This window comes from Pristiophorus japonicus, chromosome 21, assembly GCF_044704955.1.
Source record: "Pristiophorus japonicus isolate sPriJap1 chromosome 21, sPriJap1.hap1, whole genome shotgun sequence".
NCBI classification, from domain to species: Eukaryota; Metazoa; Chordata; class Chondrichthyes; family Pristiophoridae; genus Pristiophorus; species Pristiophorus japonicus.
In genome coordinates this window covers 74,390,738-74,405,593 of record NC_091997.1, presented here as the reverse complement: position 1 = coordinate 74,405,593, position 14,856 = coordinate 74,390,738, and the positions used below count along the sequence as shown (strand labels likewise).

Genomic DNA, 14,856 nt, shown 5'->3' with positions numbered 1-14,856 from the left:
CAGTGCCCCGCCCCGGGGTTTTCGGGGCTGGTTTCGATGGGGGGCGCGGAGCATTACCGCCCGGGAGAGGCGAGCCGGTGTGCAACGCCCCCTGGTTGCGACACCAGCTCGATTTTTCACTCCCGCCCGACCCATAGCGCTCCGAAGCGCCCCCTGCTGTGATCACCTGTGAAAGCGAGCGGTCAGAGCTGTCGCGGCTGCAGTGAGGTGAGTAATGTCCACCTCAGGTAAGCGTGATAGTTTTTTAAAATTTTTTTTACGATTTACGTTGTGGTGGCAGGGGGCTATGTATTGGGAATATTTTTGGTGGGGTTTTCCTCCGTTTTTTTTCCCTCCCCAGGCCTCTCTTACAACGCTCCGAGGCCGGCTGTTTAGCTCGGGATTGTCGCTTGCTCAGCTGGCCTAGCGCCCTCAGAGAGGTGTACAACACCTGCCTTAGCGCTCCGCCCCACGCTCAGGGCCCAGCTGTCCAATATTGCTGACTGAGGCGCAAAGTTTTTCCAGGCAGTATCCGGACCGCCCCGATGTCATGAAGGACCCGGAACCATAAAAGCCGAAAAGCCAGCCCTTGCAGTGTCCTTTTACATGATCTAGATCGGGGAGGGGAGAACATGTTACACTGGAATGTGCTTTCCTCATTGTTTACCCTCTCCTTCAGGAGATCTCTGCAGACCAAAAGCAATTTTCATACACTTCCATTCAATCAACTTCTGCTAAACGCATACGGAATTAGACTGGAATCTGTTTGAGTGTAAAGAATAATGCCCGTTGACAGCTTGCCTTGTACACTTAGTACCTTCAATGAATTAGCTCACATTTCTCTAAACCATGCTTTACCAAGGGATTCGTCCCAGCTTTTGACCTTTATTTTTACACTTCACAAGACTTTGGAGGTTTGCAGCATACAAGTCGTGCTCGAAACTCAAGAGGGGTCTGGGGCCTATTCCCACTGCACAGATTGCACGAGAGAGGGGACCGCGGATGTTGCCAGAACTGGAAAATCTTTAGCTGTGAGGAAAGATTGGATAGGCAGGGGTTATATTTTTTGGAAGAGAGGAGGCTGAGGGTGAGTTTAATTGAGGTGTATAAAATTATGAGGGGCCGAGATCGAATGGATAGGAAGGACCTATTTCCCTGAGTAGAGGGGTCAATAACCAGGGGGTATAGATTTAAAGTAATTGGTACTAATTGGTTATGTTGATTGAGGGAAAAATATTGGCCAGACTCACCGGGGCTAACCTCCCTGCTCTTCCTCGAAATAGTGCTATGGGATCTTTTACATCCACCTGAGAGAGCAGACAGGGCCTCGGTTTAACATATCATCTGAAAGACGGCACCTCCAACAGTGCAGCGCTCCCACAGCACTGCACTGCAGTGTCCGCCTAGATTTATCTGCTCAAGTCTCTGGAGTGGGACTGTGAACCCACAACCTTCTCAATGAGAGGCGAGTGTGCTGCCCACTGAGCCATGGCTGACACCTACATAGAAGGTAAGTGTCTCTACAGATAACATATGGTCCATATGATCTCTTGGGATAGTCTAAGGGGGTGAGAGAGGAATTTTCCAGGGTATTTTTTTTCTCTTATTGGCCCAGGGTTTTCCTCTGTTTTTGTTCGGCCTTCCCCAGGAGATTAATTGTCCGCAGAGAGTTAGGAAGTGTCTGGTCACGATGCTCTGGCCGCCCGGAGTGTGGGCCAGCCTGATGGACCCGCTGGTCGTTTCCTGCCCGTTTATTCTGCACTTTTGTGTCACTCGCAAGCACTGCCAGCTCAAGTTGCAAGTTCAGACGCAGAGTGAAGTGTCCCATCCTGCCCCAACAACATGCTCCGCTTAATGTGGTCCCACCATACCAGGGTAACACCTTTCTTTTCTGTATTAACCTCTTCGAATAAGAGGAGGTAATAAGAACATAAGAAATAGGAGCAGGAGCAGGCCATTTGACCCCCTCGAGCTTGCTTCGCCATTCAATAAGATCATGGCTGAACATATCATGGACTCAGCTCCACTTCCCTGCCCGCTCCCCATATCCCTTTTCTCCTTTATCGCTCAAAAATCTGTCTCTCTCCACCTTAAATTTATTCAATGACCCAGCCTCCACAGCTCTCTGGGGCAGAGAATTCCATAGATTTACAATCCTCTCAGAGAAGAAATTTCTCCTCATCTCAGTTTTAAATAGGTGGTCCCTTGGTCTAAGACTATGCCCCCTAGTTTTAGTTTCCCCTATGAGTGGAGATATCCTCTCTGCATCCATCTTGTTGAGCCCTCTCATTATCTTATAAGTTTCAATAAGATCACCTCTCATTCTTCTGAACTCCAATGAGTACAGGCCCAACCTACTCAACCTATCCTCATAAGTCAACCCGTTCATCTCCAAAATCAATCTCGTGAACCTTCTCTGAACAGCCTCCAATGTAAGTATATCCTTCCTTAAATACGGAGACCAAAACTGTACGCAGTACTCCAGATGTGACCTCACCAATACAGTTGTAATGTATGCACCTGCGAGTATGCTCACAGGTTTGTGGAGCTGCTGCATTGTGAGTGGCTTAGCCAGTCACATGATGTTCACCAGACTCTATAAAACCACAGCCAGTTGGGTTCAGGAGATCCACAATGAAGCAGGTGGTTGTGAGCCTGGTGGATGAACTGGTAATGTGTGGTGTGATTGGTAAATCTTTGCTAATAAACCAACTAGTTCTTAATAGCAATGGCAAATATGTTGCGCCAACCAGGATTGCAAATTGATTGCCAACTTCATACTGAACTAGAGTCAGTTTTGTGTTGGGGAACGATGCTTCCTGCGAACTGGGTTGGTGGTTTATGGATGGGACCTGATGTAGACAGGAGATAGAGGAGCCTTTCATCTCAGCTGTCTGGGCTGGTTGTAAATCCAGGTACCTTAGGTCATAGGTCGAAAGCAGGCTCCACCAATCCTCTCATTCTTTAATCAAGTTCATCGGTATCCACTGTTTGTAACTGGAGGAATACGCAATGAACATCATCAAGTCACCGAGCGTAATTGTAATGTATGCACCTGTGAGTATGCTCACAGGTTTGTAGAAGGGGGCCATCAGCCGTTCCAGGCAGCGGGCGGTCGAGGGGGTCATTCAGCCCGACTGCCTGCCCCTCTTCCGCGCCTACATCCGAGCCAGGATGTCCCTGAAGATGGAGCACACGGTATCCATTGGTACGCTCACGGCCTTCCACGAGAGGTGGGCGCCGGAGGGACTGGAGTGCATCATCACCCCCGGCAACCAAATTTTAATTTGATTTTATATGTTTTAAAGTTTAATTTGTTTTATTGCCGGGTTTGAGTGTCCCCCTCCCCTTTTATAGGGGGCACTCGTATAATTTGTGGTTTTAATGCCAAATACAAAGCACAAAAAAAAACAAAAACAGAAACAAAAAGGCACTTGTAAACTGTTTGGAGTCTCCCCCGCCTTTAATAAGGGGTCACTTGATTTAATGTTTATTTATTTGCAACAGAAGAGTTGTAGAAGGGGACCATCAGCCGGTCCAGGCACCGGGCGGTCGAGGGGGTCATTCAGCCCGACTGCCTGCCTCTCTTCCGCGCTTACATCCGAGCCAGGGTGTCCCTGGAGATGGAGCACGCGGTGTCCACCGGTACGCTCGCGGCCTTCCGCGAGAGGTGGGCGACGGAGGGACTGGAGTGTATCATCACCCTCGCCAACCAAATTTTAATTTGATTTAAGTTACTGGCAAAAGTAAATTTGTTTATTTTGTTGGTTTTAGTGCCCCCCCCTCTCCGCCCCATTTAAGCCAGGGGTAGTTGTATAATTTGTGTTTTAGTGCCCTCAAAAAAAGCCAAGGGGGCACTTGTTTGAAAATGTTTGGTGTTCCCGCCCCCCCCCCCCCCTTTAATCAGGGGGCACTTGATTTAATTGATTACAACAAAAGAGTTGTAGAGCTGTTGCACATTCGAGCCAGGGTGTCCTTGGAGATGGAGCACGCGGTGTCCCCCGGTAACCTTGCGGCTTTCCGTGGGAGGTGGGCACCGGAGGGACTGGAGTGCATCATCACCCCCAGCAACCAAATTCTAATTTGATTTCATATGTGTTAAATTGTTAATTTGTGGGTTCTAGTGCCCTTGCAAAAAGGGGGCATTTGATTTACGTTTCAACTAAAATAGTTGTAGAGCTGTTGAGTTGGGAGTGGCTTAGCCAGTCACATGATGCTCACAAGACTCAATAAAACCCCAGCCAGTTGGGTTCAGGGGGAACCACGGTGAGGCAGGTGGTTGTGAGCCTGGTGGGTGAACTGGTAATGTGTAGTAGTGTGATTGTTAAACCTTTTGCTAATAAACCAACTAGTTCTTAATAGCAATGTGTTGCTATGAATTATTTTGAGAAGATCGCAGGAAGCAAATACATTACAGTAATCACCTCGCCAAATTTCGAGTCGGGCTTCAATTAGAACAACGTCATTCTATCATCACAAATGTTAGTAATGTAACAGCACAAGTACTGAGGGCTTTGATTGTCCGTGGAACGAAAGCAGCACGTGTCAGTCATTCAGAGGGGGATGGAACGGAAAAGGGGACGCAATTAGGGAGGGTGACACACTTAAAATAAAAGCTACAATACCTTGTCCATCACTTCTATCTTTGAGGATGGTGTATCCGTTAATAAAACGATATACTATTCTAATCCTCATTGTTGCCCTCGAGTCTGGCTATATAGAACTGGCAACAGTGTGGGTTGCAGAATATGCATTACAATAGAGAATGTGTATCGTATATAGAGAATCAAACACTTGGCAGTGTCATTTAATAATGCCGCTTGGAGAGCTGTCTTGGGGATTCTTCTGCTTGTTAAATACTACAAAGTGTTTGCAGAGCAGGAAAAAGATGCAAAGAGAAAGTGTGAGGTGTCGCGTCACCATTTTTATTTGGAAAATTGTTTGATTTTGTATTTTCAACGGATTGTATCTCTGTTAATGGGCCCAATGGCCTTATGCTCTCTCCCCATCGAGGTTCTGAGCATTGGCAACAAGAGCCAAGGCTTGTGCAGTAAGTGCAGCAACCTGTCCACCACACACACACTCTTTACACACACACACACTCCTTACACACACACACACATTCCTTACACACACACACACTCCTTACACACACACACACACACACTCCTTACACACACACACACTCCTTACACACACACACACACACACACACACACACTCCTTACACACACACACACACTCCTTACACACACATTCACACACACACTCCTTACACACACACACACATACACACCCGTTACACACACACACACACTCCTTACACACACATTCACACACACACTCCTTACACACACACACTCCTTACACACACATTCACACACACACTCCTTACACACACACACACACTCCTTACACACACATTCACACACACACTCCTTACACACACACACACTCCTTACACACACATTCACTCACACACACACACACACACTCCTTACACACACATTCACACACTCACTCACACACACACACTCACACACACTCCTTACACACACTCACTCACATTCACACTCACTCACACACTCACTCACACACTCCTCACACACTCACTCACACACACACTCACACTTACACACACTCTCACACACACTTACACTTACACACATTCACACACACACTCTCACACACACTTACACTTACACACTCTCACACACACTCAGGCTTACACACACTCTCACACTTACACACACACATTCACACTTACACACACTTACATAGACACACACACATGCTCACACTCACACACTCTCATACACACACTCATACTCACTCTCACTCTCACACACACTTACACTCACTCACACTTACACACACTCACACACATACACACCCACACTCACACACATACACACTCACACTTACACACACACACTCACTCTCACACACACTATCACACACACTCACTCTCACTCTCCTACACACTCACACTCTCACACACTCACTTGCTCTCACACACACTCACTTGCACACACACTGTGCAGTAGTTGAGTCTCACCCTGTCTTCAGTCACACACACTCACATACTCACATTCACCCTGACGCACTCTCATTCACATTCATTGAGTGTGTGTGTCTGCGAGAGCAAATGAGTGTGTGCACGAATGAGTGTGTGAGAGCGAGAGTGCCAGGTGTATAGGAGAGCATATGTGTGAGTGAGTGTGTGTGTGAGAGTGAGAGTGCAAGTCTGTGGGAGGGAGAGCATGTGCACACTGTCACTATCCTACACTCACTCCCTCGCACCTACAGTCTTACTCTCCTACACACTCACTCTCTCACACGCACATACACACGCTCGCGCCAGTTGAGATCTGAAGCAGCCTGATATTTCCTCTCTCCCCACCAGCCCAGGTGGGGTGAAGCCAATTCTCGCAGTCCCAATTGTTGCCCTGGCGGATATGGGGGTGAAATTGGCCCGCGCCCCAATTGGTGGCAGTAACCTTCCGGGGCTGGGACTTTTATCAACCGGTCCCAGAAGCTGGCATTGACATCGGTCTCCGCCCCAGCCTCGCAGCCTTTGGGGCAATTTCCCCGGAGGCGCCTCCCTCCCCCGGGCGGTGATGATGTTGCGGCCCCGTTAGCGCCCCTCCGGAGGTGCAAACGGGGCCATAAAAAGGGGCAATCTCCGCCCCGCATTTCAGCACGGACTGCGGGCGCAAGGTGGGGTGTTCTGCTCCACATGACCACATGAATGCATTTACCCGCGGAGTCAAGGGAGAATTCAATGAAGCCAAGGTAAGGATAAAGTCTGTCCAACTCTAAAAAGGAAGGGAAAGACAGAAAGACAGACAGACTTGCATTTATATAGCACCTTTCACAACCATCGGACGTATCAAATGGTGCTAATACGATTGCAGATTGGGTTTTAGGCAGACGAGAAACGATTTAATCACAAGAGTGAGCGAGTGTAGAAGCTGCATGTAGGCTTTGGGTTTTCTATTATAAAGCACCTCTTAACTGCAGAAAGCTCCTCATCCAGAAAGTAGGGTCAACATTGAGAATTCCTTGCTGACCTAGGAACACGCGTCGCATTTAATTACGAGGCAGGCGTTGTCAGGGCTAATTTTCTACTAGGTTGACGCTGTCAAAATGCATTTGCACTGGAGTGCTGAGCACAAGCAGAGACTCAAATGCACAGGCTCATGAAGGTTTGTGTTATGTAGAGCGGTAAAGACAATAGTCGGGTGAAATTATCTAGACGTTCTCTGCATCAGGCCCTTTAGGATCCATTTCAAATACAAGTTTTATAATCAGGAAATATGATTCATTTCTAACAAAAGTGATCTGTCGCAGTGTAAAATGTCGGCTGTCACAGGTCAATGCTTCTATGTCAGTACTTCTATGTCAGTGCTTCTTTCCCTCTTGCTCTGCATTTATATAGCACCTCAGACCTGGGAAAAGATCCCAAGGCGCTTCACGGGAACGTGATCAGGCTGAATCTGACACCGAGCCACATAAGGCCACATTAGGACAGGCGACCAAAAGGGCTAGGTTTTAAGGTGCGTCTTAAAGGCGGAGAGAGAGGTAGAGAGGCGGAGAGGTTTAGGCAGGGAATTCCAGAGCTTAGGGCCCAGGCAACTGAAGGCACCAAAGGTGGAGCGATTAAAGTGAAGGATGCCAAGAGGCCAGAATTGGAGGAGCGCTGATATCTCAGTCACCGGGTTGAGTACATGAGTGACCAGTGTTCTCCTGCTAGACAAGGCCCCACACTGATAATGTGTGATCGTAAAGTTTAAAAATAGAATCTTGGAAATTTACGGCATAGAAGGAGGCCATTCGGTCCATCGTGTCTGCACCGGCCGACAAAGAGCTATCCAGCCTAATCCCACTTTCCAGCTCTTAGTCCATAGCCCTGCAGATTACAGCACTTCAAGTGCACATCCAAATACTTTTTCAATGTGGTGAGGGTTTCTGCCTCTACCACCCTTTCAGGCCGTGAGTTCCAGACCCCCACCACCCTCTGGGTGAAAGAAGTTCTCCACAACTCGCGTCTAATCCTTTTACCAATTATTTTAAATCTCTGTCCTGTGGTTATTGACCCTGCAAAAAAAAACACACAAGCAAAGACAATTTACTCCCACAAAAGATGGACAGCTCTAGTGTTCATTCTGATGAAGTCTAATGATTATTGGTCTTCATTTACATAAGAACATAAGAAATAGGAACAGGAGTAGGCCATATGGCCCCTCGAGCCTGCTCCGCCATTCAGTAAGATCATGGCTGATCTGATCATGGACTCAAGTCCACTTCCCTGCCTGCTCCCCATAACGCCTTATTCCCTTATCGTTTAAGAAACTGTCTATTTCTGTCTTAAATTTATTCAATGTGCCAGAAATTTCTCCTCATCTCAGTTTTAAATGGGCGGCCCCTTATTCTAAGATTATGCTCTCTAGTTCTAGTCTCCCCCATCAGTGGAAACATCCTCTCTGCATCCACCTTGTCAAGCCCCCTCATAATCTTATACGTTACGATAAGATCACCTCTCATTCTTCTGAATTCTAATGAATAGAGGCCCAACCTCCTCAACCTTTCCTCATAAGTCAATCCCCTCATCTCTGGAATCAACCTTGTGAACCTTCTCTGAACTGCCTCCAAAGCAAGTATATGCTTTCGTAAATATCGAAACCAAAACTGCACGCAGTATTCCAGGTGTGGCCTCACCAAGACCCTGTACAAATGTAGCAAGATTCCCTGCTTTTATATTCCATCTCCTTTGCAATAAAGGTCAAGATTCCACTGGCCTTCCTGATCACTTGCTGTACCTGCATACTAACCTTTTGTGTTTCATGCACAAGTACCCCCAGGCCCAGCTGTACTGCAGGTACATGGCTGTCCATTGGTTTCATAGCAGTCTCGAGATGTTTCCTGGTAGTCTTGATTTCAAAATTCTCATCCTTGTTTACAAATCACTCCATGGACTTGCCCCTCCCTATCTCTGTAATCCTTTTCAGCCTCACAATCCCACAAGATGTCTGCGCCCCTCAAATTCTGGCCTCTTGAACATCCCTCATTATAATCACTCAACTATCGGTGGCCGTGCCTTCAGCTGTCTGGGCCCTAAGCTCTGGAACTCCCTCCCTAAACCTCTCCGCCTCTCTACCTCTCTTTCCGGCTTTAAGATGCTGCTTAAAACCTACCTCTTTAAACAAGCTTTTGATCATCTGCTGTAATTTCTTCTGTGGCTTGGTGTCAAATTTATCTGTTTGTCTGTAACACTGCTGTGAAGCGGCTTGGGATGTTTTACTACGTTAAAGGCGCTATATAAATAAAAGTTATTATTATTATGATTAGTCTGGCCCATTCTCTTGAGATCTAGCACTGAATAGGCTGGATGTTTGGTCTTGTGCCGCCCCTGTTAGCGCCCCAGAGGGGCGGCAATGGCGACGGTAAGCACTTCCGGGAGAGCGGCCAGCTCCCAGCGCCCCGCCGGGACATTCGCTGCCGGTAATGACGGGGCCCGGAGCATTACCGCCCGGGAGAGGCGAGCCGGTGTGCAACGCCCCTGGTTATGACGACGGCTCGATCTTTGGCTGCCTCCCAACCCGTAGCGCCCCCTGGTGGGATCGCCTGTGAAAGCAGGCGGTCCAAGCTGTAGCGGCCGCAGTGGGGTAAGTAATGTCGACCTCAGGTAAGGGCGATTGTGTTTTTTTTTTTGCAATTTATGTTGTGATGGCGTGAGTCATTTATTGGAAATGATTTTGTGGCGTTTTTCAGGATTTTTTTCTCCCCAGGCCTCTCTCAGGGCACTCCGAGGCCGAATGTTTAGTTCGGGATTTTCACTTGCTCAGCCGGCCTAGCGCCTTAAGAGAGATGTGTAACGCCTCCCTTAGCGCTCCGCCCCACAGTCAAGGCCCAGCTGCCCAATTTTGCTGATTGAGGCGCAAACTGTTCCCGGGCGCAAACTTTACCGTCCCGAAATGAGCAGAACCGAAAATCCAGCGCATGGCCTACTCCTGGTCCTATTTCTTAAGTGTCTTAAGTTTACTACTTAGAGACATGTGCCCAAGTCCATTCTTTGATGGTCTTGTGTATGTGTTAGAATGCCTGGCAGTCTAATTATCGCCCCTCAGTGCATTCCCTGGTAATCTAATAATGCAACTTTCGATAAACATATTCAACAACAACAACTTATATTTATATAGCATCTTTAATGCAAAGAAAATGTCCCAAGGCACTTCACAGGAGTGTTATAAAAAAATGTTTTCAGACCGAGCCATATGAAATGTCCGGGGAGATGATCATATGCTTGTTCGAAGAGATAGGTTTTAAGGAGCGTCTTAAAGGAGGAAACAGAAGTGGAGAGGCGGGAAGGTTTAAGGAGGGAATTCCAGAGCTTAGGCAGCTGAAGGCACGACCGCCAGTGGTGGAGCATTTAAAATCAGGGATGTTCAAAAGGCAAGAATAGGCGGAACGCAGAGGTCTAGGGGGATTATAAGCCTGGAGGCGATTACAGAGATAGGGAGGGGCGAGGGCCACGGAGGGATTTGAAAACAAGGAGGAGAATTTTAAAAGCGTAGGCGTTGCTTAACCGGGAGCCAATGTAGATCAGCGAACACAGGAGATGGGTGAGCGGCACTTGGTGCGAGTTAGGACATGGGCAGCTGAGTTTTGGATCACCTCAAGTTTATGGAGGGTTGAACGAGGGGCAGGGGCGGATTAACCCTGGGGCGGATGGGGCTTCAGCCCCAGACCCACCAAAAAACAGAGACCCACCAAATAAATGTAGGAAAAAAAATATAAGGCCTCCTAAATAGGCTGAATCGAATAGACACGTAAGAGAGGAAAAACAAGACTGAGGAAATATTGTTTATTGGCCTAACGTGTACATACCTATTTTTGCAGAGACAAGTGGGCTGGACTTTCCACTTTGCTGGCTATCGCCCAAAAATGGGCGATGTTCCAGCCTTGGCAATGTGACAGCCTTCATGATCGCTTGAACATTGCCCATTTTTTGGATCGCGACTTTCGGCCCAGCGATAGCCCAGCGGTAGCCCAGCGATGTGGATGGCAAAGCTTCCCTAGCAACGGCCTTCGGTGCATGTATTTTTTTTTGGTGAACAGGTTTTCCCGTGTTTTGGGAGGTCAGGGGTCATCCACACATGCGCAGAAGGCAAAGGGGAGGGGGGGATTAGAGAGAGAGAGAGAGATTTATCTGTGTTATTATTTAACTGTTATTATATAGAATATTTATTATATAAAATGTATGTTACTATATAACATATAATATTAATATATTATAGTAAAACTCCAGCATAGTCATTTGTTATTATATTTATATGTAATGCAATGAACATGAACAAACCTAACTACGGCCCATTTGGACCAGTTTGCCCCAGGCCCATCAAGCCCTGAATCTGGTCGTGACTAGCGGCAATAGCGAAATGCACTAAATACATTCCTCGGTGCAGCATTTTTCCTCTGGCATTGGTCCCTTTTTTGAGTAATCATACCGCACGCAGAAATGTAACATGAACATATTAAGTGGTTGTACATGGCCTCTCTCAATTGCGAGTTCTGCTCCCCAGTGTCCCCCCCCAGCGGTTCCAATCAGACCATCTTTAATCCATGCCGCGAGTCCTAGATTTACCCCTGCTGAAAGATGATACCTGTCTGGTAAAGCCACCCTCTCCAGAAAAAAAAATAGGAGATTCCCTCATCCGGGAGTAACTGATCCCACGGGATGCAGGCAAGCAAGAGCCACTGGAGTCTTTCCCCATCCGGAAATTGCGCTCCCAAATTGCAGTCAAAAATGTCACGTACCGAGATGCTAAGTCACGTTTCCTTTTAGTATGAGATTGATTTCTCCCATATCAAACCACTGTGTAGCTTGAATGTTTGCCTTATATGGCTTAAGTTGTGTAATGCGACATTATTGATCTAAATGTCATAGTAAATCAACACCAAATGACTCACTGTTGGCCCAAATATGATTCAGCAACTTGACACTTGATCCAGGTGGCTCTGGGGTGAGGGAGAGTCCCTGGAGTAATATGGTTTACTCAAAGACTTTGCTGCCGGGGTTGGAAGGCCACAAGTCCACACTGTTATAACGCTGGACATGTTCGTTTGAGACATACGCAAACAGTCTCTCCGGCGCCCACCTCTCGTGGAAGGCCCTGGAGTAGACCTTTCAGCCCCTCGAGCCTGCTCCATTATTCAACGAGATCATGGCTGATCTTCTACCTCAACTCTACTTTCCCACCCGATCCCCATATCCCTTAATTCCCAAACATCTATCGACCTCTGCCTTGAATATATTAAATAACTGAACATCCACAGCTCTCTGAATTCCAAAGATTCACCACCCTCTGATTGACGAAATTTCTCCTCATCTCAGTCTTAAATGGCCGACCCCTTATTCTGAGACTGTGACCCAGTGTTCTAGATTCCCAATCAGGGAAAACATTTTCTAAGCATTAACCCTGTCAAACCCCTTAAGAATTTTATATGTTTCAATTAGATCACCTTTCATTCTTCCAAACTCGCAGGAATATAGGCCGAGTCTACTTAATCTCTCCTCATAGGACAATCCCTTCATCCCAGGAACCAGTCTGGTGAGCCTTTGTTGCACTCCCTCTAAGGCAAGTATGTCTTTCCTTAGGTACTCCAGGTGTGGCCTTATCAATGTCCTGTCAAATTGTAGTAAGATTTTTTTACTCTTATACTCTAATCCCTTTGTAATAAAAGCTAACATACCATTTGCTTTCCTGAGGCGCTATATAAATATGTTATTTCTTTATTTTCTCTTTCTCTCTTTCTCCCTCTCTCTCTCTCTTTCTTTTTCTCTTTCTTTCTCTCTTTCTTTCTTTCTGTCTGTCTATTTTGCCAGGGGCAGCACGGGCCAGCCCACACTGCGATATGTGTGCTCACTAGGTCCGTGCAGCAGGGCTGGTCTCCAGTCGTCCTGGTTAACCCTTGCCACTGGATAAAGGCCTAGCTCTGTCAAGCCCGTGTGGTGGCTGGTGTGCAATGGTCACCACACGTTAAAAAAATCCACGCACAGGCAACTTCCACCCCCTCAACTGGAGTTCAGGACTGGAACATCGGGTCCTTCATTGAAACATCTGCGAACTTATGTGGAAGCAAGTCATCCTCATTCGAGGGACTGCATATGATGATTTTGCTGTCTTGCACTGTATCGATGATGGCCATGTGCCTGAGTTTTGTACACCTTTGTTGAATTATTGTAGGGTGAGATGCTGCTGTTTATTAGCTACTTTCCGTTGCACTACGTTTGAGAGTGCATGTTACAGTCAGAGTCTTTTGGGTAGATATTTCTCTTCGGCATAATTGCCAGCATCAACCAGGATGACCTCTGCCCTCTGACCCCCACCCCTTGACTAACCCTGGCTGACCCCAGTGCCAGGCCCATTTAAATACTTTTGCCAGTACCCCGCTTGTAATGTATTTGTTTCATGGGTTCTTTGCTTAAGAATTCCAAGCAACAGATTGCTATTACGAACAAGTTGGTTTATTAGCAAAAGGTTTAACAATCACACTACACATTACCAGTTCATCCACCAGGCTCACAACTGCATACCTCATCGTGGATGACCTAGGCTCAACTGCTGGGGTTTTATTGAGTCTTGTGAACATCACGTGACTGTCTAAGGCACTCACAACTCAACAGCTCTACAACTCTTTTGGGGAAAACATAATAAATTAAATCAAGTGCCCCCCCGATCTGGGGGACACTCCAAACACTTTTCACGTGCCCTTTTTTTTTGTTTTTTTGGGGGGTTTTTTTGGTGATTTTTGTGGGGTTTTTTTGGGGTTTTTTTGGGCACTAACATCAAAATTTTTCAAGTGCCCCCTATAAAAGGGGAGGGTGACACTAAAACTGGCATTTAAAATAAATTAAACTTTAGAACATATAAAATCAAATTAAAATTTGGTTGCCGGGGCTGATAATGCACTCCAGTCCCTCCGGCGCCCACCTCTCGTGGAAGGCCCTGACTCCGTTAGGTGCGTCGAGGAGGCTCAAGCACGTGGGGAGATCCCGTCCGACCTGACCCCCGTCCGGACGGAATTCCTCATCGGCGCCAAACCCCGGAACCTCCCTCGGGGGCCGGTGCCTCACAACTTGAGCTGCCTCGGGGAAATCCCCTCCGTGCCTTTCAGTTCCGCGCGGAGGGGTTTCCTGTACGGGCTGCTCCTGCACACTCTCAACCTTGCCATCCTCGCCTGCCGTCCGGACACGCCATGGCGTACCATCTTGCCGTCCGGAGGAGGCGGGGGTCCCCGATGGAGTGCACTCGACGCGGGAGTCCTCCCACTATTTATCGGGGACTTGGCCTGGAGGGTGGTGCACGGAGCAGTCCCGTGCAACAAATTTTTAAGCCGGTTCACAGGCTCCTAGGCCGCCTGCAATTTCTGCGGTCTGGAAGAGTCTGTGTTCTATGTTTTTATGGAGTGTGTGAAGTTGCAGCCCCTGTTTCATTATTTAAAGGGGCTGCTCCTCAATTTCTGGTTGCACTTCAGTCCCACACTCATGATCTTTGGGCACCCTGTGCAGAGGGGAGCAGGTAGGTCCGAGGGCCTCCTCGTAGGACTGCTCCTGGGCACGGCCAAGGGTGCCATCAGCCGGTCCAGGCAGCGGGCGGTCGAGGGGGTCGTTCAGCCTGACTGCCTGCCTCTCTTCCACGCTTACATCCGGGCCAGGGTGTCCCTAGAGATGGAGCACGCGGTGTCCACCGGTACGCTCGCGGCCTTCCGCGAGAGGTGGGCGCCGGAGGGACTGGAGTGCATCCCCCCCGAACCCAAATGGCTGGGGTTTTATTGAGTCTGGTGAACCTCATGTGACTGGCTAAGCCACTC

At 47.9% G+C, this 14,856-nt stretch overlaps 1 protein-coding gene across 50 annotated transcripts in view; it reads right to left on the bottom strand.

Moving 5' to 3' along the window:
- LOC139233716 (CUGBP Elav-like family member 4) overlaps positions 1-14,856 on the bottom strand; it is an 831,346-nt gene that overhangs the window by 82,914 nt on the left and 733,576 nt on the right. For 14 of the 50 annotated variants that reach the window (XM_070864155.1, XM_070864176.1, XM_070864151.1 and 11 more), the window contains exon 4: positions 6,684-6,699. The exons of the other annotated variants lie outside the window; for them this stretch is intronic. In XM_070864155.1, coding sequence (XP_070720256.1) covers positions 6,684-6,699 — 16 coding nt within the window. The remainder of the gene's footprint in view (positions 1-6,683; positions 6,700-14,856) is intronic. 50 annotated transcript variants of the gene reach the window in all.